Source organism: Penicillium cosmopolitanum (assembly GCF_028827165.1).
Source record: "Penicillium cosmopolitanum strain IBT 29677 chromosome Unknown utg000009l:1.0-9042332.0:1.0-9050551.0, whole genome shotgun sequence".
Classification (NCBI taxonomy): Eukaryota; Fungi; Ascomycota; class Eurotiomycetes; order Eurotiales; family Aspergillaceae; genus Penicillium; species Penicillium cosmopolitanum.
Window position 1 is genome coordinate 1,919,237 of NW_026622679.1, and position 25,752 is coordinate 1,944,988.

The 25,752-nt window shown below is 48.7% G+C and overlaps 11 protein-coding genes across 11 annotated transcripts; 4 read left to right on the plus strand and 7 right to left on the minus strand.

Annotated features, from left to right (window-relative positions):
• Positions 1-570: 570 nt before the first annotated feature.
• On the plus strand, positions 571-1,681 carry N7509_008816 (SWIB/MDM2 domain protein; the record flags this gene model as incomplete). Its single annotated transcript, XM_056633453.1, has 5 exons — positions 571-577; positions 658-794; positions 937-1,335; positions 1,392-1,445; positions 1,496-1,681. 5 exons carry the CDS (start codon positions 571-573, stop codon positions 1,679-1,681), a joined length of 783 nt encoding a protein of 260 aa, XP_056484073.1.
• Positions 1,682-2,327: 646 nt separating this feature from the next.
• N7509_008817 (E3 ubiquitin-protein ligase HEL2) lies at positions 2,328-4,797 on the plus strand (the record flags this gene model as incomplete). The annotated part of the gene is made up of 3 exons (XM_056633454.1): positions 2,328-2,741; positions 2,843-3,081; positions 3,138-4,797. 3 exons carry the CDS (start codon positions 2,328-2,330, stop codon positions 4,795-4,797), a joined length of 2,313 nt encoding a protein of 770 aa, XP_056484074.1.
• Positions 4,798-5,056: 259 nt separating this feature from the next.
• Positions 5,057-7,961, minus strand: N7509_008818 (MutS family protein MSH4; the record flags this gene model as incomplete). The annotated part of the gene is given in 6 exon segments (XM_056633455.1): positions 5,057-6,479; positions 6,497-6,600; positions 6,661-6,780; positions 6,828-6,977; positions 7,031-7,390; positions 7,452-7,961. 6 exon segments carry the CDS (start codon positions 7,959-7,961, stop codon positions 5,057-5,059), a joined length of 2,667 nt encoding a protein of 888 aa, XP_056484075.1.
• Positions 7,962-8,882: 921 nt separating this feature from the next.
• On the plus strand, positions 8,883-9,530 carry N7509_008819 (zinc binding dehydrogenase; the record flags this gene model as incomplete). The annotated part of the gene is made up of 3 exons (XM_056633456.1): positions 8,883-8,929; positions 8,983-9,166; positions 9,231-9,530. 3 exons carry the CDS (start codon positions 8,883-8,885, stop codon positions 9,528-9,530), a joined length of 531 nt encoding a protein of 176 aa, XP_056484076.1.
• A 1,048-nt stretch (positions 9,531-10,578) lies between these two features.
• N7509_008820 (Cysteine dioxygenase) lies at positions 10,579-11,348 on the minus strand (the record flags this gene model as incomplete). The annotated part of the gene is made up of 3 exons (XM_056633457.1): positions 10,579-10,685; positions 10,737-10,995; positions 11,061-11,348. 3 exons carry the CDS (start codon positions 11,346-11,348, stop codon positions 10,579-10,581), a joined length of 654 nt encoding a protein of 217 aa, XP_056484077.1.
• Positions 11,349-11,912: 564 nt separating this feature from the next.
• N7509_008821 (Zn(II)2Cys6 transcription factor) lies at positions 11,913-13,781 on the minus strand (the record flags this gene model as incomplete). The annotated part of the gene is made up of 1 exon (XM_056633458.1): positions 11,913-13,781. The coding sequence occupies one exon, from the start codon at positions 13,779-13,781 to the stop codon at positions 11,913-11,915; it is 1,869 nt and encodes a 622-aa protein (XP_056484078.1).
• A 366-nt stretch (positions 13,782-14,147) lies between these two features.
• N7509_008822 (TDT family transporter) lies at positions 14,148-15,215 on the minus strand (the record flags this gene model as incomplete). Its single annotated transcript, XM_056633459.1, has 4 exons — positions 14,148-14,288; positions 14,361-14,646; positions 14,720-15,016; positions 15,073-15,215. 4 exons carry the CDS (start codon positions 15,213-15,215, stop codon positions 14,148-14,150), a joined length of 867 nt encoding a protein of 288 aa, XP_056484079.1.
• Positions 15,216-15,997: 782 nt separating this feature from the next.
• N7509_008823 (uncharacterized protein) lies at positions 15,998-17,982 on the minus strand (the record flags this gene model as incomplete). The annotated part of the gene is made up of 3 exons (XM_056633460.1): positions 15,998-17,670; positions 17,734-17,801; positions 17,864-17,982. The coding sequence occupies 3 exons, from the start codon at positions 17,980-17,982 to the stop codon at positions 15,998-16,000; spliced, it is 1,860 nt and encodes a 619-aa protein (XP_056484080.1).
• A 2,706-nt stretch (positions 17,983-20,688) lies between these two features.
• On the plus strand, positions 20,689-22,044 carry N7509_008824 (ubiquinol--cytochrome-c reductase catalytic subunit CYT1; the record flags this gene model as incomplete). The annotated part of the gene is made up of 5 exons (XM_056633461.1): positions 20,689-20,757; positions 20,867-21,024; positions 21,156-21,218; positions 21,295-21,692; positions 21,749-22,044. 5 exons carry the CDS (start codon positions 20,689-20,691, stop codon positions 22,042-22,044), a joined length of 984 nt encoding a protein of 327 aa, XP_056484081.1.
• A 783-nt stretch (positions 22,045-22,827) lies between these two features.
• N7509_008825 (3-deoxy-7-phosphoheptulonate synthase) lies at positions 22,828-24,136 on the minus strand (the record flags this gene model as incomplete). The annotated part of the gene is made up of 3 exons (XM_056633462.1): positions 22,828-22,982; positions 23,054-24,065; positions 24,131-24,136. 3 exons carry the CDS (start codon positions 24,134-24,136, stop codon positions 22,828-22,830), a joined length of 1,173 nt encoding a protein of 390 aa, XP_056484082.1.
• A 653-nt stretch (positions 24,137-24,789) lies between these two features.
• On the minus strand, positions 24,790-25,686 carry N7509_008826 (uncharacterized protein; the record flags this gene model as incomplete). Its single annotated transcript, XM_056633463.1, has 1 exon — positions 24,790-25,686. One exon carries the CDS (start codon positions 25,684-25,686, stop codon positions 24,790-24,792), a length of 897 nt encoding a protein of 298 aa, XP_056484083.1.
• Between the last annotated feature and the right edge of the window lie 66 nt (positions 25,687-25,752).

The following is a 25,752-nucleotide window of genomic DNA, read 5'->3' on the forward strand; positions in this document are numbered from 1 at the left end:
GGTCGTGGGATAGGGCGGCCGTTTAAAGTGTGCTAATCCGTGATCAAAATTTTGATGGGAACAAATCAGGCCCTGTGGGCTCTGTCGCTGTGGGTCACATGACCATGATGGTCATGTGACCTTGTGCTGCGCTGGGCGGGTACTGGCTGGCGCTTGCGGGGGTGTATGGACACTGCTAGTAATGCTAGTATAACTAACTATACCTAGCATTTTATATTTTATAAGGTGTTGATCTCTACTTAATCAATTGTTGTTCCTATCCCTTTTGTGGGTGTGTGCATCCTCTCCTCCACTATTTGTTCTATCCATTGTGGTTGTCTCGCACTTTGATCCTTTGATCCTCTTATCCGTTGCCTTTCTGCGCTTCTGCCGGCCCGTCCTTCCCCCGCCGCCCTTAAGCGCCAGTGCGACTATACCCACCACCTGACAAGTACCTGGTTGCGCCATCCAGACTCCCCCAAACGCCCAACCTACTGATTGGAGCTCTAAAGCTACGTTTCGTGACCGATTCGTATCTCAATCAACACTCTCCTCCATTCTACAGACGAGATCGACCGATCGACCGGCAGCATGTCGCGTATGTTACCTCGGTCTGCTTCCGGCTTCAACGACCGGCTTTCTCCAATCTGTTCATCCTTCTCTGACCTGGCGCAATAGTATCTTCCGAGCTGCGCGACCAGTACACGGAGATCATCGACTCCATTCTGGGCAAAAGCGACCTGAATACCATCTCCGAGAAGCGGATTCGCAAAGGGCTCCAGGATGCCGTCGGCTATGATCTCACTCCGCAAAAGGTCCGTTTTTTCGCGTTGCTCGCGTTGCTCCTTTTCAGCTGTGAAAACCTTGTTTCGATTGATCGCGGAGCTTCAGCTAACACCCTTGTATACTAGGTGGCGATCAAGGAGCTCATTATGCAACGATTCGACATATTCGCAGCGAAGAATGGCGTCGCGGAGTCACCCGAGGAGACCACAGCTAGCAATGGTCACCGGGGGGACTCTGCATCTGCAGTGCCTTCCCCTCCCCCCTTCCTCTTCTCCCGTGAAGCGACAAGCAGATAGCGAAGAGGCTTCCGATCTAAGTAGCGCCTCTCCCCCTCCCAAGAAGCGCAAGCCAGACACCGACGTTGACGCCGATGCTGAGTTTGCCGCGAAGCTACAGGCTGAAGAGAACCTGCGCGCAAGACCCACGAGAGGAGGAGGTAATCGACGTGCAGCTCCCACCAAGAAGAAGAGCAAGGCCAAGACCTCTAAGAGGGTCAAGGCGGAGGATGACTCCGATATCGAATCGGGATCAGACACAAAAAAGGAGGTCACTCGGACTGGCGGATTTCACGTAAGCCGGATTCAACTCACTTTGGTGTATTCTTGATATCTAACAGGCTCCTGTAGAAACCCCTTAACCTATCGCCTGCATTGTCTTCCCTGCTAGGTGGAGAGTTGACGGTTAGTGCTTTAGTATTCTCATTCCCCTCCTTTGCTAATATTTTGAATAGCTTTCTCGTCCCCAGACGGTTAAGAAGGTTTGGCAATACATTCGTGAGAACGAGCTGCAAGACCCTGCCGATCGCCGCCAGATTCGATGTGACGAACCGATGCGAGCTATCTTCAAGCAAGACCGAGTTCACATGTTTACGATGACCAAGATTCTCAATCAGAACTTGTATAACCCGGATGAATAATATTCGTCCCGGGATCGCATGACAAAGACTGCTGTCCATACAGTGTCTGGTCTCCATCTACCCTAACGAATCTCGTGTTTATTCTCCTACACATTCTCTCATTTGTTTTTGCGATGCATGGGGATGCTGGCGTGACAACCTTGTCTTTTTTTTCCTCTCTTTTTTTTGTCTGATAAGTCTTCTCTTGCCGCTATTGTCGGCGCTTTGTTTACCATTTGCTATCCAAGATTTTGCTATTTGCGCTCCAGCGGGAGTTGTTGCCGCCGCCGAGTGGTGATCATCGTTCAACATTGCATCTATGAACTTCTATCTCCTTTTTTGTCTTTTTGTCTTTTATTTTCCATGGTGAATAGGTGGTCGTAGCAATTCTTGTCATCTTTGAGGCCACAGAAAATATGCAGAAATTTCAATCGAAAACCGGTCTTTTCGTTGTTAGTAGTTGTAGAGAGAGAGTTATGGTTATAGTTATAGTTATACCATCCCCAGCTACTCTCAAAACGCCGCGGAAGATCAGTCAGCGCCGGGATCTCACTTTTTCCCCCATTCCCCCCCACCAACCCACAATCGCGCAGCGAACTCCCCCCAGATCTCAAGTCTTGGTCATTGTCACCTCATTTCTGCGTTAAATTCGATTCGAGGCTCTGCCATGGCTGACAACCCACCGACCGGTCCCGGCTCATCAAACCGCGGTCGCGGTAGTGGTCGCCGTCGCGGCCGCGGAGGGGCACCTCCCGGCCGCTCGGAGGCCCAACATAACTCAGATGGAGCTGGGAAGGGATCCAAATCTCGTGGTCGGGGCGGCAAAGCCCCTGGGGACCGCAAAAAGCAAAAAAGTGACGAGGGGCAGCAGAATAACGAGGCGCAACCAGCAGCTACCGCGACAGTGGGAACGAAACAAGTTGCCGCAGCCACAGATGATGCTGACGATGGAGAGGTTTGTTTTATCTGCGCCTCAGCGGTTGAGCATACGTCGGTTTCGCCTTGCAACCATCGCACTTGTCATATCTGTGCGCTCCGCCTTCGTGCGCTGTATAAAAATAAGGGTTGTGCTCACTGTCGGGTAAGTGGACCTTGCCTTGGCTCGGCGAGGACCCTTGGAGATCCTCATAGCCTCCCTTGACTGTCCATGGATCGTATTGGCTAACTTCATCTTACATATAGACCGAATCAGCCTTCGTGATCTTTACTGACGATCCCGTCCGACGTTTTGAGGAATTTGACAAGAACGATTTTGCTCGGACCGATGACAATCTTGGAATTCAATACGAAAAAGACGACATTTTTGAAGACACTGTGCTCTTATTACGGTACAACTGCCCTGATGAGGATTGCGATGTGGCCTGTTTGGGCTGGCCTGACTTGCATCGCCATGTTAAGAGCAAGCATGGTAAGGTGATGTGGTACGTACAGATTGGTCTCAATGTCGGTTTTGCTTCAGCTACTGATGAACCTGCAGTGATCTGTGTACTCGAAACAAAAAGGTTTTTACACACGAACATACCCTTTTTACCCCGGCAGAATTGCGGAAACATGAGAAGCACGGAGATGACAAACCAGGTGCAATCGACCAGAGTGGCTTCAAGGGACACCCGGAATGTGGTTTCTGTCGCCAGCGATTTTATGGCGACGACGAGCTTTATGCCCATTGCAGAGATAAGCACGAACGATGCCACATCTGTGACCGCCGCTCTTCACACCGGCAACAACAGTACTATGTCGATTATAATGCACTTGAGGGCCATTTCGAAAAAGATCATTTCTTGTGCCTTGATCCAGAATGTATGGAAAAGAAGTTCATGGTTTTCGAGTCTCAAATGGATCTGAAGGGACACCAGCTCGAGGCGCATCCGAATGGAGTTTCGAAGGATATTCGCCGCGATGCACGGTTGGTCGACCTCAGCGAATTTGACCTCCGCAGTCCTTACCAGGCACAGCAGCGGCAGCGCCGCGGAGCTGGTCGTGGCCGTGACCCCAATGCCGAGCCTCTGCCCGTGACGAGTGCCCAGCCACTGCGCCGGGATCAGTTGGCCTACCAGCGCCAAATGGAGATACAGAGCGCTCAATCAGTCTCAACGCGTAGCTTTGGTGGGCAGCTAACTCGCAATGAGACGCAAACCGTACGAGCTCCACCTCGATCAGCGGGCTCTACCCCGGGCCCGAATTCCTCGCGCTCTGCCCCTCCAACGGCCGAGCTCGAGAACTTAACTCTGGCTACTACTTCTGAGCCACTGAGCTCTCAAGACCAGGCACGTCGGCTGCGCCACACTGCCGTGATAGAACGGGCGTCGAATCTGCTGCACAATGATGCTACCAAGCTCGCCGAATTCCGCGGCAGAGTTTCCGGTTACCGTACATCATATATAACGGCCATAGAGTTGATTGATGCTTTCTTCTCGCTGTTTGATACCTCGAGCTCTGAATTAGGCAAGCTTATAAAGGAATTGGCCGAAATTTATGAAGAAGAATCAAAACGCAGCCACCTTCTACAGGCTTGGAACGACTGGCGTGCCATAAATGAGGACTATCCCGCTTTACCAGGACCTGGAGGGTTGTTGCCAGGCATGTCCCCCAGTACTGTGAACACTGGTGGCTCGCGTGTTTTACGACTCAAACATTCCACTGCCAAGTCTTCACGCTCGGCAGTTGGCAGAAGTGGTGCCATGCCATCGTCCTCCTCATCCGCAAATCCTTTCCCTCCCCTCTCTGCGGCTGCCGGACCTTCGTCTTCTCGCCGTAACGGTTCCGCCGCTTCCACTCCGTGGGCATCAGCTGCCCCTCCGATGCAGCTTGCTCGCCCCAGTGCCCCAAGCGCCCCCAGCCGTTCGTCCTCGTCAACTCCCACTAGCTCCGCACGCAAGCCTGCTCCCAGTGGAGCAGATGCTTTCCCTTCTCTCCCTGCTGCTGCGAAGCCCAATGTCATGATGGCTGGTAAGACCCGCGGCTACCGTCGCTGGGATGAGCACCGTGGTCCGGCTCCTACTGCCTGGGGATCTAACCCATCATCTGGTGCTGCTACTCCCGCCGAGCAATCAGAATTTGACTTTGAAGACGAGCAAGGCGACGGGAAAAAGGGCAAGAAGAAGAAGGGCAAGCAGACTCTTATACATTTCGGCTAATATAGAGCAGCTTTTCATCCTTATGTATGTACTCCAAAAAAGTCACCGTACAAATGTTAGCGAGTGTGTTTTTGCTCTGCAATAGCTGCTGGTCTGAATAAATTCAATATAATATCTATTGTGTTACAGGCTATAATGATCCGAATTCAGGTAAAATATAGTCCTGGAGGGAATAACCGATTCCACAAGCCATATCGATAGCTACCCATGGCCGAATAATCTGAAGCCGCTCAGGCGGGAAATACCGCCCTTGATCAAACTAGCACAACGCTTTCATTATCTGAGTTGGCCGATTCCGAATCTGATTAATAATAATCGGTTCAACGGTGGACGATCTTTTGCTCGGGGATTGGCGACTTGTAGTAGCATTAGTCTTGAATGATTCACTTCCCAAAGCCTCCTCAGAGATAACAGGGTGATCATCAAGCTTTACATCCTCGCTGTAGGCATTACTATCCAGTTCAAGAGTAGCCATGCTTGCCGAAAGGCCATCTTGCAACTTGATCATCCAGCGACGCAGTGAGTCATCATCCATTGTGCTGTTTCGAGCAAGAAGAAGCTGTTCACGTAAGGAAAGTAATAGTTTCCGCTTTTTGGCGATGGCAACTGTACGTGAGTTACAGTTTCGTTGACGGGCGAGCTGATCTAAAGTCTCAGAAACACTTTCTGCAACTTGCAAGACTGCGGGTGGGAGATCGACTAGCTTTGCGAGGGCTAGGCCATACCGGCGATCGGGGACAGGACCTTTGGCTATCTGATAGAGCATTGTCATTTTGGATGCATCTTCTGAGATGTTCGCCGCGAGGTGTAGGTTGATGACCCCACTGCGTTCAGAAATAATGCGAGCTAAATCATGGAAATGGGTCGCAAACCATACTAGAGTGTGACTCGCAAGAAGGGCCTCAGCAAGGGCAACAGCAATCGCGAGCCCATCGGAGGTACTTGTCCCACGACCCAATTCGTCGACGAGCACCATTCCCCGAGGTTGAATATTACGCAGGATGAATGCCATACCCCGCATTTGCGCCGCAAAAGTCGAAACATTGGCGTCGAGGTCGTCGCTGGTTGCGACACGCGCGAAGAGCTGGTGGACGATCGGGAATGAAGCGTATTGAGCTGGTACAAAGCAACCTATCTGGGCCATCACTGTCATAAGCGCTAGTGAGCGGATGTATGTTGATTTTCCGCTCATATTGCAACCGGTGATGATTTGAAACCGTGTCTGGGGTGTTGCATATGCATCATTGGGAATGAACTTGCTAGAGTGGATTCGCTCTCGAATTGGGTGCCGTCCAGCTTTAATGGCTAATCTGGCTGTCAATTCTGGGCGAATGTAGTCGTAGCTAGTTGCCAGCTGAGCAAAGGATGCCAACATGTCTAACATGGCGATTGCTTCGCTTACTCGGAACAACTCTGCAACCATAGTGCAAACCTCACGAAGGAGATCCTGAATTGTCTGGTCGCTCATGCTGATGACTTCATTGTGAGCATCTGTGATTTTTTGATTGAGCTTGACAAGATCCAGTGTTTGGCATTCGGTTCTGTTCTTCTTGCGGTAGACGTTGATGAATTCCTCGGGCAGTGCTTCGAAATGGTCACTCTGAATACATATATAATACTGGCGAGGCGTATCATATCTAAGATCAAGCGTCATATCATAACTTTCTTGGAGTTTGTCAGAACTAGAATGCTGCGAGACTTAGTGGAGCGCTTGCCTGCTAGCCTTTCCACGAGTTCCGTCGCATCTGCATTTGCTTCCTTGTAGGTTTGTCTGGCCACGTCGAGAAGACTGTTGACGCCTGCCTATACTGGGTCGGTTAGGCAATTTTATGGATTAATATGGCTTTGCAGGATAGAACTGACTTTCACACAGTAAGTTCTCTGGTTCCGAAGGTCTAGCGGCTTGCTTTGGTATGCCACGCTCTCGTTCAAGGTTTCTGCCATGAGCTGTTCAAGAGCACGATGCTTTGCCGGGGAACATAACTGATTTCATTAGCTGGGAGCGAGCTCAACGATCACAGGTACTGGACCTCGCAAATTTCAAGCAGAAGATCACTCTGTGCTGCACCCAATGCCTGATGTATATTTTTGATCGAAGAAATGTAGGACTTGAGCATAATCACCCTGTTGACTGACTGTTCCACATACTGAACAGTTTGCTTGGTTGGCACCAGGATGATCTAGATCGTTAGTAATGTATAAAATAGATTTATGGTTAAAAGAGTCAACGCACCGAAGTCAGGATCCGATCGGAATCAATGAATCCTCTCAGTGCTTGCCGAACAGATACAAACATATCTTCCTTGGTCGACAAGTCCTCGACCGCATTGTACCGCGCTGTGAGCTTGACCCGTTCCGTGGATGGTTGTAGGATACTTGAGCGTAACAATCTGGCACCCATTGGAGTAAGACACTCATTTAGTAGTCCGTACAAACTGTCTCGGGATTTCGTATTGAGGAGATTTTGGATCAGCTCGAGGGATACGACCGAAGCCAGGTCAATAGTCATAGATCCCTGTGACGGTTCAAACTTGATGCGGAGGGAATGGGAGACGAAAGCACGTTCAAGAGCCATTTCAACATACTTCAGAGCCTGTATAGTAGAAATAAGCACAGACACAATCCGTTTGGAAGAAAATTCAAAGGGAACATACCGCGGCAAAGCAACATGCGGCAAAGTAGTTGCTATTGAGAATCACTTTGAGAGAATCGACCTCGTCCCGGAATGCCAGCCGATCAAGGAACTCGTGACCTGCTTTGTCCGACCAGTATTTGCGATCAGCAAATGTGAAAATGGGATTAGGCAAGTTTTCTTGAAGAATATAGCAAAGTTTGGATTCCTTGGCTGTATTCATAAACAGTATCTCGTTGGGCTCAAAGACGCCGATCTTGGTGACCGTCTTTTCGTAGATCTGACTATCGCAAATCTGACAGAGAACAACTTCAGCTGTAGCCAAGTTGATAAAAGCCAAGCCCACGTTTGATGAGACACCTCGAGATTCACTGACAGCACATATGATGTCCTGGCCTGCAACGCTAGTCGCCGTTGCGGTGGGTCGAGCCGTGGGATGTCTGCTCGCAGATTTGGATGTCAATGGCACAAAGGACCCGGAAGAAGAGACCCGCGACATGATTCTCGATGATGGATGGGTAGAAGATGGCATGGTGTTGGCAAGTGAGATGGGGTGAATGGGGTGAATGGGGATGGAAGAAACTTGGAATTGCTTTGCGGCCTGCCCTGCCCTGCCTTGCCCACTTATTGCGACGACAACACACCGTCTTGCACGCTACACATTTTTTATCGCATCAAACACCTACGACAAGCTGAAATTTATATAATGTTGCTTCATATCACGATGCTTGATGTATTTTCATTTCTCTCGTTGCCTTGCGGCATATGTAATGGTTGAAGGGCTTGGCACTCTATGGATAGCAGCACGTGAACAGCGACGACGACCTCAGTACTTACTAGTAACAATTACCTAGTAAGTAGTTAGTATACTGTAAACCACATGGTCTCGTCTGTCGCCTCAGGTGTATGTAGTAAGCATTCTCCCACATCCCCTCACTTAGTTGGTTCCTCCAATTCGGAGAAGCTAGTCCTATGTATAACTTGCTTCTATCTCGGTTGCTTTCTCTTTCTTCATCCTTACCATTCTGTCTCCCCATTCTACATCCACCCACAATGGCATCAAAGACTATGAAAGCAGTACAAATCCAGGAATACAACCAGCCTTATTATGTTTCGGAGGTACCGGTTCCTTACCCCAAACCCCACCAGGTCTGGTGCGTATCACAGCGGCGGGCTTTTGCCACACCGATTTGATGGCATTGAATGGTGAATTCAACACCAAACTTCCATTCATTGGATCCCATGAGCCAGCAGGTATCATTGAAGAGGTTGGATCGAATGTGATGAATTTTCAGCGAGGCGAACGGGTAGGATGCATCAATTTCGATAGTGTTTGCGGTGAGTTAGTTGCCTTGGTCTACGTGAATGATGAGTCTCATCTGACATGGTTCGAATAATAGGGAAATGCGCAGACTGTCAATCGGGACTGCCTATATATTGTGATAATCCTTCAATGAAAGGCATCACGGTCGATGGTGCGTGGGCGGAGTATATGGTGGCGTAGGTTAGCCTTCCGACCGTGAGATAGTATATACGCTGATTGGACGTTATAGCGATGCCCGATTTGTCGTCAAACTCCCAGATGACATGGAATTCAAGGTAGTAGCACCCTTGATGTCCGCTGGTATCTCTATTTATGGAGGGATTCGGCGTGCCAACATTCCGGAGGGAGGCTCGATCGGAATAATAGGAATTGGAGGCTTGGGGCATATTGGCACCCAGCTTGCCAAATGCATGGTAGGATTCCATGAGTTATTCAAGTTTATCTTGGGGAGAAGACCAATGCTAAATGAGAATTTAGGGTTACACTGTCGCCGCAGTCGACGTCAAACAGCAAACACTGGAAGCTGTGGCTTCATATAAACATAGCCCAGATGCTTTAATTCTTGCAACTGATACGGTTGCGGAATCCCTTCTGAAAATTGATCAGATGACCTCGTCAAAGTACAGGGGATTGGATGCTACTGTATTAGCAACAGATCACCCATCTGCCTTCGAATCACCCATCTGCCTTCGATCTGGCTGCTGGACTCACACAGAAACATGGTACAATGGCTTTACTGGGTCAGCAAGAAAAGGGAATCACTATGTCATACCATAGTATAATTTACAAGGATATCACACTGGTTGGGTCTCTGGTCGCTGACACAGCTGCGGCTCAAGAATTGGCGACTATCTTTCACCAAAATAAACTTCACGTGGATATCAAAGAATGGAAATTGGAGGACGCAGAAAAGATGAGACAGTCATATTTATCTAAAGAGGGAATGGGGAAGAACGTGTTATCATGTAATTAACATGAGGGATATAGCTTGTCTATAAGCAAGCCGTTGCTTTGAAAAAGGCCTTGTCTATGGTTGATTAGGAGTTGTATATCTTTTCAGGTCTAGATAGGGGACTCAGAAAGTATCCCATGGGATGGCAAAAGGCCCTCACTAATCGTTTGCATTAATAAGGACCGGAGTGTGTCCAGATAGCTTACATTTCTTTTCCGGATGGGAGTTTTCAACCACCTCAACTATTCCAAGAGACGGTGAGAAGCGGGGAAAGATCAAGATGCACGGAGTACACAAACAGGGATCTTCACTTCAATAATGAAAATAATATTCATCGGACAGGGGTGCGTGATTGTATCACAAGAAGTACGTAAGGATTCGGCGATTGAGGTGGGTCGGCGACTGCATGGCCTAGCCGTGACCTGTTTCATGGTGATCAGAACATCAGCCCTGAATGTGACGTTATTTCGGCTTCTACCGCATAGACACGGCCTCCAAATAGCGGTGTCGAAGGTTCATTGATCGGTTACATCTTATCGCGGACCAAGACAAATTAGTTGTGGAGGTCTACGACTATTTCTATCGATGTACGTATCAGTCTGTGTTGACGATGGGTCGTAGTGTTTCTGGAAAGTCAATACTACTAAGGACAGAAGAAGCCTTATTTAGTAGCTATAAATTCCAGTATAAAATGATTTGTAGAGACTTAGAGGAAGTATTTAATGATATGCGTCTAATCTCGTCGCTAACTAATGGACTCAATTCATGGTAGTTACACCGGGTATAATGGGCAATCTCAAGCAATTGACGTGTGAAACTTCAAACAGCGCGGTCCAGCCACGGTAATTCATGACTTATGGTCAAGTTTTGGTCCTACTGGGCCTTGGGAACAGAGTGGGCCTGGGAAACAAAGCTTGCAGACCCGGTTGCTTCATTGAAGATGTTATAGCCATAGTCAGCGGCATTTGGTGGCGTATAAACTTGGGAACGGTTAGCCACTGATAAAATGCCCGGCAGACTGCGATACTAACGATGTAGAGAGACAGCAACGTGGTTGCTACTGGGGTTGTGGACTCGATGAAGACCTATGTCGTCTGAGATGTAGGTGACCTCATTCATTCCAAAGGTATTGGAGGATTTGATCTCAAGAGGCTTCTCTTCGCCGGACTCCTTATCTGGTGCATGATAGACTGTTTCGTTTAATTGGCCAGCCAAAACTTTCATGATGCAATGAGCATTGGCATGGTCGTGGATAGGGGAGCCCTTGCCCGGGTTCCATACGAGAAGAAGCTATATTCGGTTAGAATGTGCTCCTGCAATAACACAAGAATATCTATAGCAAAAGCGGGACTTACGATATTGGCCTTGTGATTTATGTTTTCAATGGCATTTCGGGTGTAGTTCTTGCTTGTGTCGTTATAAAAGTAGTCGATCCAGTCGCTGGGGTCCGAGACATATTTCTTCAATAAAGAAATCAAATGAGCCTCGTCAACTTCATCTGAAGAAATACCACCGGATTCCCCGAGGTGCTTCTTGATGTCCTGCACGAGCCCTTCGAGGTCGTATCGCTCCTTGAAGTGACGGTAAGAGGGTGAGAACCCCTTATCGACCGGGATGTTCGTAGACAAAGTTGTTGACAGCATTTTGCGGAAATTTGGAGAGGTGCTTCGAGGTGGTTGATTCTGGGAAGGATAAAGGGATGAAGTTAAATGAGACGACTTTATAAAAAAAATATCCAGGGGTTCAGAGTCCAGACCGCAATTGCGTGGCAGTCCCCGAGGTGGAATGACGTTGGGTCTTCGGTCGGCGATTGACCCACTGCGCCACTTCACTCCCATCCAATTTGAGTCGCCGAAGGACTTGGACTTGCAGAGGCCCTCCAGTTCATGCATATTTTTGACCAAGGTATGTAGACAATTGCAAAGGCCAAATAGCAGACTAAAATTGGGCCCGGAACCCTTTATTCAACAGATATTGTCTCACCTCTTTCAAAAGGTTGCTGAAAGGCTCATATTTATTGGGCGGGCGCTGGCATCTATATTGATTGGACATCTACTAGTACTAAAAGTACATTTGAAACCCAGTACTAATACAAAAATAAATGTACTACGTGGTTCACGGGAGCATGGAGAGAGACTAGAGTCCGGATCATTGGAAATCTGCAAACGAAATACCTGGATTGTTCTTTTATAAAAATTGTTGCCTTCTTAGCTGATGTCAAAATCCGGGATGGAAGTGAAGAAGGAATCGTTATAACAGGTCGGATCGACAAAGGCAGGGGCTATCGGCGGGAACAGCATATCCTGGCCTTCCGAGATTGCCGATGCTGGCCGTGTTGGTTGGTGATTCCGCTCTGTGTTACTTGGCGTTGAGTCGATTGGAAAGAATTTCCTGAGTGGTTCCGTACTCCATCGCTCCATCGAATCAGACAAGCCGTCCGCCGCAGAAACACGTAGGTGAGTGTAGGCAGCATCCGCAAGATTCCATATCCGCTTTGTACTTTTGAGACATCCGAGAACTAAAGTGACTCGATTATAATGGTGGTCAAAACATTCTTCAGTGTGCTTGATGGCGGTAGCGAGTTGTGTCATCCCACAGAGCGCCAGGGCAGGGATAACAAAGGGTGTGTGCTTGATTATATTCGGGCAGAGCGATATTGCATCTGATATTCTCCGGGAGGCCTCGGTTGCTTTGATACTGTGGATGGGACGATTAAGTGTCGACGCCAGGCTGCGTGCAGCAACCGGCCAGAAACGATCGTCTACCTGTGGCAGGACTGGTTGGAGATCGCTTCGGGGTAAATGCAACAGCATAGTCGCATATGAAATTGTGATATGGGCCTGGAACATCATCTCGTCGATATTGCCATATGAATCGACGATATCCAGCTTTTTAGGGGGCAGGTGGTTAACCCAGCTTACAAGCGCATTTTCAACGGCTTGGAGGTGATCGCGGTGATGGTCGCGGAGCTTGTTCAAGACAAGAGCTCGACAGAGAATTGTTGTTGCTTCGATACGGTAGCTGAAAGACGAAAATACCGTCTCTTCAGGGGCAAATATTCTCCGCTTGAAGTCTAAAATCTTTCGGGGTGCCGGAATGTCGCAGGCGCCGGTATATGCCGATTCCTCGCAGGGCAAACCTACCTCCGGTGCCATGGTGCTGCATAAAAATGTATTGCCTTTGAAAGGCGCAGCCAGGAGGATGTCCGTAATATACAGCTCCCACCATGTGCGACGCATGCTTTCAGCTTCGATGGAATTTTCGGGTTGATTAGAGGTGGCGAATTCGCGACGATTCATACCAAGCTCCAGTGCAAGCTCAACACTGTGTGAGAAGGCATTCTGCGCCTCTTGCCATTCGCCGCGAGCATAAATTGTAATCGAGTAGATCAACCATGCCTGAACCATGCAAGAAGACCGCGTTGGGTTGCAGGTCAGTTCTGCAATGGTCTTGTCCTTGTACTGTTGGGTTGGACTTGAGGAAGCATAGTGAGAGCCGGCAAAATTCACCACGAGCTGGAGGAATTCTGGATACTGTCGATCATGATAAGCGGCACTTGGGACAAGAATAGGATGGGCGACGTGGAAATTCTCGTAGAAAAGACGCAGAAAGCGGTCATCGTAAAACCAGGGATCATGAGATGATTCTAAATGCTGTTGACTTAGTGGATTTCTTGGGGTGATCATAGACCAAGACACCTGACCAGCAGGGATGCCTGTGTCGTCGGGGATTCGTTGCGGTGATGTGCTGTCCGGGGTATTGGGTTGCTGTTCGGGGGCAGCGACCGGTAGGACAAGGGAGGCCTGGTATCCGATTGGTATGGATTTCATCAACATGACTGAGGCATGGCGCATACTGACATTCAACTCATCCGGATGGTTGGAAGGGAGCCGGCGATTGGCGTCGCGAGTTTTCCTGCGACCCCCGCGCCGCGAGGGAAGATATTGGCAGTACTCGCCATTCTGCAAGCACCTTGAGCACGAGGGCTTGAGCGCATCACATTTCAGGTGCTGTTTGCGACACTCAGTGCATGCGAGCGACGCCAGGCCGCTCTGCTTGGTTGATCTGGGCGTCATGGTCACTGCAATGAGGACGGCGATGGAAACGGAGGGTTACTACCCGTTCATTTCCCGTGGTTAAAAAGGCCGACTCCCACTCCGGTCAATATGAGGGCTGGAAATATTGGTTTTATCGCTCTAATAGATATATTTGTTTCCCATTTGCATCCTAAGAGCCTAACTTTTTTTTGCTCTTTCTTTTGTTCGATTAATTCTTGTCTTAAAAAAGTTTTTGGCTCCACTTAACGAACTATTACGTCGTGTCATTCGGCGATTGAAATGACCGAGATGGATGGCCACGTGTAACTTGAAAGATAGTTACTCGTACTTGGATCAAGTCGGTATTCTGTAATTGTGTCTGTGCCATTATTCTTGTTCCTAAAATTAGGCAGAGGTACCAGGTGGTGTTTGCGGTCGCCCGAGGTCCTTCAGACAAGGGGCGACGAAGATGTCGCCCTTGACGATGCCACGGCCGGTGTGGTAAGTTACCAGTACCCAAAATATCACAACGATCACTGAAAATATCTTTTCCACGTCAGTATAATTAGTTGTCTTCTATTCTGTACAATATTTTTCATATGGGTTTGTCTAACTTACCGTTCCAAGCACCGAAAAGAAGCGCGATGGAAGCTCCTGGCCGATCGTACAAGTGCAAGTAGTGAAGACACCCAGAGGGAAAGTTAAAGCCCACCAGCCCATATTAAATGGAAACTTCCTCGATTTCAACAGGGTCAGAACCGCAAATGTAAGCCAGACTAGGCCAAATGCCCACAGCAGAAGACCCAACAAAAGACCAACGGCATTGAAGACTTCTCCGGCTGAAGAACTCAGTGTATCTGTTTGCGGAAATATTCTCTGTGCACTTTTACCAAGTCTTTGAATACTGTTGCAAACCGAATTAATCACATACAATTAGCCAACAGTTCAATTAATCGCGTATGATGCTTTCCACTCACCCATATCCACCTTGGCCGAGTGGGCCGAGTGGGAGGAAAACGCTCACAAGCATTGCTTTTGGAGGTAGCTTGAAGAACATCAAGCGTTGCAGGTATATGCAGATAACCATCAATGCTAATGGAATTCCTATTCCCCACAGAATATAGCTTGCAAGGATAGTTCCCAACGCAAGTTCTGGCTTAGGAAGAATGTCCGCCACGATAGCCCCCGAGGCTGCTGCGACGACGCATGAAACGATCGGGAGTAGCCAAGCGGCAGTCATCGAAGAAAGATCGAAACCATTTCGGCGAGTCGTCCTGTAATCGGGGGACTATGAGCTTAGGAACATGTTGTAGCTGCCAGGGGCTCATACAGAATAAAAGGTATACCTATGGCCACGACCACAGACACAATCGCATCAAATATCCAGATCGCCCAGATGAAATAGGCAGCTTTCTCGCCCCATGCAGGCACGCACACCAAACAAAACATGTTTATGATGGTGGCGAGACCCATGGGAATGTTCCAAGAAAGAGTGACTGCACTGGATGGGTGACCATGACTCCGAAGATCTCCGGGTATAGGATGTAGCGTAGGAGAGTGATTGCTAGGATCACAGTGAAAAATGCCACGTTAAGGGCAAAAACGACAATGGATAAGTAGTATAACCATATTCCGTTGTATGGCATTGTATTTAGTAGAATAGAAACGATTCCGGTTCCCATATTTACTGAAAACCATCTTTTATCTTTATCAGCCAAGGCCTTGGATCCATGTTAATCAAGATGAGAACTCACGCAGGCGTAAAATTGCGAACGACTCGACGCCATCCAGTATTATGTTTAAGCTCTGGATGCTCAACTCTCCCATCTGTACATGTTTCTTGTCCCATTGTTAAATTGATGGTCTTCGTTGCAGGTCTCGACTCGTGAAAAAAAGGATGAAAAGTGAAAAACCGTTCACACAAATTTGTGAACTTGTATTTTTTTTAAAAGAAATTGACAGAAAGAATTTACTACCGGCCGAGAAAAAAAATTGTAAAATCTTTCATAATGATAGACCCCGAATCAAAAGGCTACCTTCCAAAGGCCGGCTGAAAGGAAACGCCGATTCGTGGTCGCCGACCTTGTCTGCGACCCGTCGGGCTCCTAAGTATTTTCTGGTCTTCAATCGAAGTGATTTTAAATACTTCAGTGGATCGCCTGGTATATCTGTCTTGTTCAACCTTATCTGGACAAGGTTGGCCTTCCAACGTCTCACTAACTACTTGGATATACTCAAAAAGTATTAACTAACTGTTAGTAGTATTGGAACTCATCAAGGCCACGCCCGCCTGGCACCATTGGCAAAGACAACGCCTTTTGGGCAACTTTGACTTCTAAAAGCGCGGGCCCGCGAGCTTTTAGCAGCCAATCCAATTTTTTGTCGACTTCTTCCATCTTAGAACAACTCTGAGCCTGAACGCCCATAGCTCTAGCGGCTTCCACGAAATCCGGGTTGAGGTTGTGACTATGACAGAACCTATTGTTGAAATAGACCGTTTGTAAATGCGTGACCATGCCTTGCTCTTCATTATTCAAAAGAACAACTTTGACGTCAATTCCAAATTGGCTCGCTGTTACCAACTCGCTAATTGTCATATTGAAGGATGCATCCCCATCGATATCAATCACAAGGGCATCTGGACGGGCGACTTTTGCACCGATCGCTGCAGGCAATCCATATCCCATCGTTCCAAGTCCACCAGAAGTAATCATTGTTCTGGGGTATCTCCATCGAAAATGCTGAGCGGCCCACATTTGATGTTGACCGACACCAGTGGTAATTATTGTGCGCTCTTTGATAGGATCAACAGCTTCACTAAGCCGCTCGATGAAGTGTTGTGGTAAAATCATGTCATCGCTGCCATTTTGATTGATTGCTTGGAATGGATACTGTGTTTTCCAAGATTGTATTTGCGATAACCACTCAGGACGCTGTGCCGGCTTGACTCTAGGCAAAAGGAGCCGAAGACTCTCTGCACAATCACCTATGACAGCAACTGTAGCTTCCACCACTTTATTGATATTTTTTGGAGAGATATCAAAATGAATGATTCCGCCACGACCTTGATTGGCCGCTAGTTTGGCCTCCGGCGCAAATTTTGGGATGCTTCCAGTCATTCGGTCGTCAAACCTTGCACCCAAGGCGATAATCAAATCCGCTTTCTGGATGGCCATGTTTGCATATCCAGATCCGTGAAGACCTAGCATATGTAGGGCCTTGGGGTCCATCTCATCGAAAGCTCCCAGGCCTTGAAGGCTAGTTGTCACGGGTATTGACGATTTGTCGGCAAGCTCCTTCAAAAATCGAGGTCCCTTGGAAGTCGCAAGTATGCCTTGACCGGCATATATAACAGGCCTTTCAGCCATGTTGATTAATTTAGCAGCCGCTTCAATTGATTGAAGAAGCTGGTTGCGCTGAGCGTCTCCTATGGCCATCGTCGCAATTGAAGAATCTTTGGGGCGGTCGGGAAAAACTTTTGTAGATAGTACACCTGCAGTAACATCTTTTGGAAGCTCTACCAGAACTGGTCCCGGGCGACCACTTGTAGCAATTTCAAAGGCTTCGTTGATCCTTTTCGGTAAATCTGCCGTTTTGCGCACGCTGACATTCCATTTTGTGCAGGGTTGAGACATTGATAGAACGTCTGCTTCCTGAAAGCCATCCATACCAATTGAATTGGTGCTAACTTGCCCACAAAACACAACCATGGGGGTACCATCAGCCAGCGCATCCATCATTGGCGTGATGAGGTTTGTTGCGCCTGGTCCAGATGTGACCAGCACAACCCCAGGTTTGCCGGTCACTCGAGCGTACCCCTGAGCCATATGGCCACCGCCTTGTTCGTGCCGGGGGAGGATGAAATCAAAATGTTTCGATTCATGAATCGCGTCGAATACCGGGAGTATGCAGCCTCCGGGATAGCCAACTATGTTAAGAGTATCAGTGTAAGCCAACGTTTTCCACCTTCGAGGTCGGGTATGTTACATACAAATATGACGAACATCATGTTGAATCATCATTTCATGAAATATTTGACCCCCGGTCTTTCCTAAAAATCTGCACAAATCTTAGATTAGTTGCCAGTCTGCATACCACTTGCGTAAAAGCTTTTGGCTCACGATGTATCTGGGGCAATCTTTGACTGGGCAGCATTTGCGCGATTTGAGGATTTTCCGGAAGGTGTATCTCGGCGGAGGTAATATTTTCTGTAGTCAAGGTGAGGCAAGTTCCTCTGCATGGTTCCAATCGCTAGATGCCTAGTCACTTACGTTTGAATGCTGGGTTCGTTTAGCGGGGGGGCTCATAAAGGCTTCAGTTGATATTGATGAGATATGCCTTTGAAAGTGATACCCCGTTTTTGGTATGTTTAATTGGCCAAGTCTACCATACATTGTGTGTCGCATGGCTCCTGACATTCTGTTGCGTTCCAATGTCAGCAACGTACACTGTTGCTTCACAAGGGGATTAAAAGAAGTAGTAGAAGTATTTTTGTCCCTTAAATGGCGATTTCTGAGTCATCTAATAAACAATTAAGAATTGTGCATAGCTCGAGAGGCATGCTAATTATGTCCGTTGAACCCAGTCCCCAAGTGACTCATCAACCGCCTCGACGTCGGCCTTCGGCCAATTATTTCGGACAATTGGAAGCGCGAGACGCGAACTCAATAATTTCACCGGATAAATTTAGAAACTACTTATTAAATCCCTTGGATTGATGCTATTCAACCAAATTCGTAACCAACTACCCCAGTCTCCGAGTAGACCTGAAGATTCTAAAGTATAATGATCCTTGATCGCCGAATAGTACCCGAGGTACTTCGTACTAGCCAGCGAAAGTTTTGAACGCTAGTGCGGTAATGCTATTTGGAAAACGGAAGGAGAATAAAAACGTTCCAAAATTTCGCAACTCTATTGTCGATTGTCGGTTGTTTGTCATGGTCAAAAAGCAAGAAGAACTCAGAGAGCCGTTTCTACGGTTAATTCCAGTTCTCCGCTTCGGGCCTTTTCAAGGATATCAATATGTGTTGCCAATTTTTAGTTCTCAATTTCACAAACTTATCATGTCGCTCGAAGTATTGACTATGTGCCAAGCAGAAATTTGAGCAACCACGGCATGGCTTGCAGTATTATAGACCAGTCGACTGCCCCTTCAAGAACCTCTAATACATTTTCATGGTATAGGCTTAGACATCCCATCGCCTTGACAGTATTCGTTCATATAGTACTATATTTGGTTTTTTTTTCATATATCGCGACTCGCGCACTTCTCCAAATGCTTGAGTAGTAATCGGATTGAACACTGTCTTGCTTGACCCTAGTCGGTACCAGATTTACTTGACGGCACCGCTCATCCACAATACATATTATGGCCCACTATGGATTAATTTGAATGCACTAATGAATCGAAGACCACCTGTAATTATCTGCATCGTAACGAAACACCTCTCGTGGGGTATCGCACGTTTATGCCAATTCCCAAGGTTCTATCTTTCGGGTTGGCATAGATGGATATTTGCAACACGCAGGTCCATGGATCACATCACATTCCAGTGGCTTGGCTGAACGTATCGCTTCTGGTGGAATAGTAAAGACGGATAACGCTACGTTAAAATTTGGTTAAATGTATTCATGTTAGTATAGCTGCTTGGCATGTCGTATATTATCATGTTCCGTTTCGGCCTTCTTCTCAACCGCTTATATTTTTCTACGAGCACTTCCAACCAGAATGTATTCGCTCTTGTGTTTCCTGAGGTGAGTTGTACGATTGTCGGTAGCGCCATCATCAATGCGGTCCTCGGAATTGGTCTTGGCCGGTAGAGTGATGTTATAATGCCAAGGTTATTGACTACGATAAAGATTGTTAGGGATATTCCTCTAGGTTCAGAGGGGAATAGTCCAGAGCATTAGAAAACCAGAAGTCGCAGAGCAGCAATTTCCGATTGGTTCCCAGTCGTAATTTGGCTTTCTTTCCGCAACATAGAGGCGCTGCAGGTGTGTAACCATGCGGCGTCTCTGCCGCCTATCTCCTCCAATCTAACTACATGTCTCAGCTCGAGGGACTTCCAATGTCCAATAAAGTCTACCGGAGGTACATAATCAATATGACAGCCTTGGAAAGGCCATTCACATGCCCGGCTTTATCAAGGCCGATATGCTTGCGGACTCCTTCGCGGTTACCTTGAACAGTATGAACTCCATGGCGGTCGGGCTTCGGTATGTGGTAGATCCTAATATTTCTTCTTGCCGGATAGAGGTAAATTGGGCGAATCGCGAATTTCCGGTCGAATAGCCGCCAGCGAGAGCGGTGCGGTTGTTAGGGAGGGGGAGAGGACGGATTCTTAATGGAGATACGAGGAGATAGGGGGGGTGCGAAATAAGTGGTCGATGACTGTTTGTAGTTAATATTTCCCTTCACATCTGCAATTCAACCATCGAATTGAGCAGATGTTAATTGCCAGGCGCCCGTTGTATCGGCATTGAGGCGACCAACAGCGTGGAGAGGAGTTATGTATTGATGTTGACAAATGTCACGGGTTGCACGTGACTTGGCCTTTTCGGAACGGATCGGGAAGAGACGGCCAACAATTAAGAGACGAGGTCAACGGACAAGCCAATGGAAGAAGTGAGAGGGAGGTTTGGAATTGGTAGAATATATTTGTATTTTCATTGGCATCAAAATTGAATCCTCTTCCGAAAAAAGTGTCGAAGAAGAAGTAAAGCATCACCCGAAGAATTCGCGGTTTTCACCGACGGCAGCTCCTCGGCCAATCAGCGTGAGGGTTTTACGCTCCCACTGCCCCCAGCGAGAAACTTGACCTTCGACCTCATCTCTCGACTTCTCCTTGTGCACCACGTACCCGCCCTCCCCCCCTCCCCTCCCCTCCTCTCACTTTTCTTTTTGATTCCTTTCCATCGCTTGTCGATCGGAGGGTTCGAATTCGTCATGCTGGCACGTTCCCTTCTGCGCGTGCCCAACCGGGCCATCGCACGCCAGTCACTCGGCAAGTCCACGGTACGCTCTCACCAACCTGATCAACCCATTGACCTCGGTCAACAAGGGCAATCGATTCGCAATGCTCTGTTTGAGTCGGAAAGACCTGACTCGCTAACTCAATTGACAGCGTGCCTCTTCCACCGCCGCCGGCGCCGAATCCGCCAGCTCCCCCTTCCACCTCACCCTCACTGCCTCGCTCGCAACCGCCGCGGCTGCCGGTTCCGCCGCCTGGTACTACCATCTTTATGGCCAGGAAGCCTTCGCCTCTACACCTGCTGAGGAGGGGTGAGTACTTGATTTCCGGGGCATTGGGATTGGAACCCCCCAATGCCTGCCGGCTCCGCTGTGCCGAGCCGAGAATTGTGTGACCAGGATCATAAATGACAGCTAGACTAACTTGTGCTTCTTACTTCTAGTCTGCACCCTACCCAGTACCCTTGGGTTCACCAGCGCTTCAACAAGACCTTCGACCACGCCGCGTGAGTGTTTTTTTCGGCCTTACCCGATTCGGCCATCTCACCTGGGCACAAACACTAACATTTTCATCTCCTTCAGTCTTCGCCGTGGTTTCCAGGTCTACCGTGAAGTTTGCGCCAGCTGCCACTCCCTGACCCGTGTCCCGTGGCGTTCGTTCGTTGGTGTCATGCACACCGTCGATGAGATGAAGACCATGGCCGAGGAGAACGAGTACGACACCGAGCCCAACGACCAGGGCGATATCGAGCAGCGCCCCGGAAAGCTTTCCGATTATATCCCCGCTCCCTACAAGAACGACGAGGCTGCCCGTGCCGCCAACGCCGGTGCTCTGCCCCCTGATCTGAGCTTGATCGTCAAGGGCCGTCACGGTGGCTGCGACTACATCTTCAACCTTCTGACCGGTTACCCCGATGAGGCTCCTGCCGGTGCTGCCGTCGCCGAGGGCATGAACTTCAACCCCTACTTCCCCGGTACCGGTATGTGCCGACTTTTGTTTCAATTGATAAAAGTGCATTGCTAATCCAACATCTAGGTATCGCCATGGGCCGTGTCCTGTTCGACGGTGTTGTTGAGTACGAGGATGGCACCCCCGCCACCACCTCCCAGATGGCCAAGGATGTTGTTGAGTTCCTCAACTGGGCCGCCGAGCCCGAGATGGACGACCGCAAGAAGATGGGTGTCAAGGCCATCGCTGTCCTGTCCGGTCTGTTCGCCATCAGTGTCTGGGTCAAGCGCTACAAGTGGGCCCCCATCAAGTCCAGAAAGATCGTGTACAGCCCCCCCTATTGGACCCCGCCGCTAAACATGATGGCCGAATGGCCTGTATGAGTTGGGAAAATGGGAGGTATCCACGAGGTTGAGCGGCCCATTGGGCATTCCCCTGTACTATTGCCCCGTTGGTCTTCTCACCGCAGAAAGATCTCTTTCATCATTTGTTTTTTGTCTCTAGGGTCGCTTGCCCTTGTTTTGTTAGAACTCCCCGGAATCATCTGTATCTGTATCCGAGATATATTCTCTTTTCCTTGCCTTTCCGAAAACTGTGTGCTCGAGGAGTCAACTGAATCTAATTTCTTTTGTGAATTTTTACTTCTTGGTATATATTGACCTTTGTTGATATTGTGTAAACCGGATCGAATTTTTGGTAAAGTATTCTAAGGATTATCCGACCTGGGGAGGAACGAGCGTCCATGGTTGATCCTCACCTAGCCGATGCCCAAGTGATCCGAAGCATTATTTAGTGTTAGTAGATGTGAGGGATCGGGAAGTGGCTACTAAAATTAGCTAGAAACTCGATATAGACAGATAGTACTATGTTACCCATAGTACCTACCTAGGTAGGTAGACGTGATGAAAATATACTGCTAGTACATGATATTTATTACAACCTTGTAGCATATGGCTCTTCCGCCATGGGGGCAATAGGTACTAGTACTAGTAGTACTAGGAATTACCAGGTGACCAATAATGAAGGAAGAATATTTTGATATTTCGACAAGATAGAACTATAACTTTTCCAAATCCGGCAGGCAACGCTCGACAATGCCCCATAATTACATCCATGTGTCATTAAAAGGCTAAAAGGCGACAGACAGAAATCACAAATGAATGGGCTTAGTTGGCGCCATTCAGTTTCTGTCTCCGCGCGCGTACGGCTTGAGCAAGCGTCTCGAGCGTGGTCTCGGTGTCCTCCCAGCCAATGCACGCGTCTGTGATGCTGACACCATACTTGAGGCCGGCCTTACCCTCGGCAGGGACCTTCTGAGCGCCTATAGTGGAGACAGTTAGTAAACAACAATCACGATGAAGAGAGAACTGTCAGGGGAGCATTGATATTTACCTTCGTTGATGTTACTCTCGATCATAACACCCATAATAGCAGACTCGCCGGCGGAAATTTGCTCGCTGAGAACAGCGGCAACCTTGGGCTGGTTCTTGTGGTTCTTCTCGGAGTTGCCGTGGCTGCAGTCAACCATGAGACGGGGAGTCATGCCCTTGGCCTCGAGCTTAGCCTTGGCCTCACTGATACTCGCAGCATCGTAGTTGGGGCCCTTCTTGCCGCCGCGCAGGATGACGAAACAGTCAGGGTTGCCGACAGTGCCAACAATGGAGACAACACCAGGCTTGGTCACAGACAGGAAGTGGTGGGGAGACTTGACGGAGCCGATGGCATCAACAGCAACATCGAGCGAACCATCGGTGCCGTTCTTGAAACCAACGGGGAAGGACAGACCGGAGGACAGCTCACGGTGAACCTGGGACTCGGTGGTTCGGGCGCCAACGGCACCAACGGAAAGACAATCGGCCAAGAACTGGGGGGAGATGGTGTCAAGCATCTCACTGGCGATGGGCATGCCCTTGTTGGTCAGGTCAACGAAGAGCTGGCGGGAGGTGCGCAGACCCTTGTTAATCTTGAAGCTGTTATCGATATCGGGATCGTTGATCAGACCCTTCCAGCCGACAGTGGTACGGGGCTTCTCTAGGTACGAGCGCATGACAATCAACAGGTCATCGGCGTACTTCTCCTTCAGCTTCATCAGGCGATCGCAGTACTCCAGGGCCATATCGGGGTCGTGGATCGAGCAGGGTCCGATGACCACCATGAGACGCTGCCTCTCCTTGTCGGTGCCATGAACGACCGCTACAGCCTCAGTACGACCATTAAGAACTGTTTCCCGGGACTTATCGGTCAAGGCGATCTCATGTTGAAGGAGGTTAGGTGGGGTGAGGGGGTTGTAGCCGACAACTGCACGATGGTTAGAGCAGACCAATTGGGGAAAAGCAAGGTTGAACGTACTGCGAGAGTCTTCCAGGTGACTGTGGTTGCCCACATTGGGGTTTTCAATGAAGAACTAAGCCATTGAGTGTCAGTTGTGTTTGGCGGGGCAATCAATGATTTCATGAGGGGTCAACTAACCGACATGGCGGGGCGAGGCAATTGGCAAAGAATGGGGGATGTGGTAGGGTGGGGAAAGGGTGAGAAAATGAAAATAAATTAAAGGGTAATTGATTGAAGAGTATTGAGGAATTGTAATCCAGGAGCAAAAAAGAAAAAACGAAGCTGCAGCAGCTATGAAATAAGAAAAAAAAGAGCAAGGGAGGAATGAGTCAACTCCACGTGATCCTCGGTGAGCGGCGCCAGTCCCCAATCACCGCGGGCGCGTTAACAACTGCGGAGTAAGAAAAAGTATACTCGTAGTAATAGGTACCTCCATGGCTTCCAGGGATTCCAGGCGCTAGGTACGTTAGGCCTTGGTCCTAGCCCCTTAAAGCCTAGGGAATATGGGGTAGCTGGGCACCTGGGCACCTCGGCTCTCCGATCCCTGCTGTACCCGACAGTCCATTTCCTGCAATCCCCGAATTAAATCCTGGCAGATCTGTGTGTGTTGCTCCTTAACCGACGCCATCTGCTTCTGGTATAGCTCCATCCGTACTTCTTGTGCTCGGAAGAGTTCCTGTAACATGAGATTGCACCCCCGCCGATAGATCTGTAGCACTTCACGGATGCTTTCTTGCTCAGTAGCCAATTGAGTCGACAAGTGCTGTCATACATTTAGTAATGCACTAGCACATCACTCAGTAGATCGGACTCACCTGGTTTGTTTCTAGTAATCGGTCATGTGCAGTTTGTTGTGCAGTCTTGAGAGCTGAGATCCATTCCATACCCTCAGTATCACCTTGCACTGTGGTATCTATCCTTTGATCCGACAATTGACCAGAGCAATCGATGTTTGGCTGTGAACCACTCCGCGGTCCCTCCGGTGACTTTTCTTGAATGACACTCTGCGTGTTTGTCTCGCCAGAGATAGCTTTGCTCATGTGAGTTGGGCATTTCGCCGGCCGACTTTCCAATTTTTGGCTGTCCTCGAGAGTTTTCGCATAATTATCATTTTCGGCCCTTCCAGAAAATAGGCATGGCTTCTTCTTCTGTTTGATTAGGTCTTCTGCTTCTATGCCATACTCTTTGAACATGTCACGCTGGAATTTGCTCCAGATGGGTCGGGCTACAGGCTGGTGCTCGGGTAGGTACCCGTGGAGGTGCTCTTCAAGACTCTCGTCACTCGAGTATGGGTAAATCGAGCTTGAATCGCTTAATCTAATCATAGACCAGATCCGGCCCATTTCCAACTGAGGTTGAAACTGACCGGTGTTTGTGACCACCTGGGGCTTCAATCGAGGGCTTCCATTATGATCAACAGCGCAGCCGCGTCGTGTAGGCCACGATACGGATGCCCGAGAGCGAGCTGCTAGCAATGGCCGTTGGGAGTCCGGGGTCTGTTCACTCCTATCACCCGGGCGAAATGATGCCTCAATATGGTGGTCTTCTGATACAACTGAGATCTGCGATGAGACAGCTGTCTCACCTCCAAAGATCTGGGGATCCGCTTCTTTTCGATAATTTGCGAGCGGAGTATAAGCCATATTAGCCGGAGAGTCCGAGAAACGGGGCATCTGCGGATCATCTTCTGGCATTTTATCACATTTGATTGCTCCATCTCTTCCGGTTTCATGTCCTGTTGATTCCTTGCTGTTCGAACG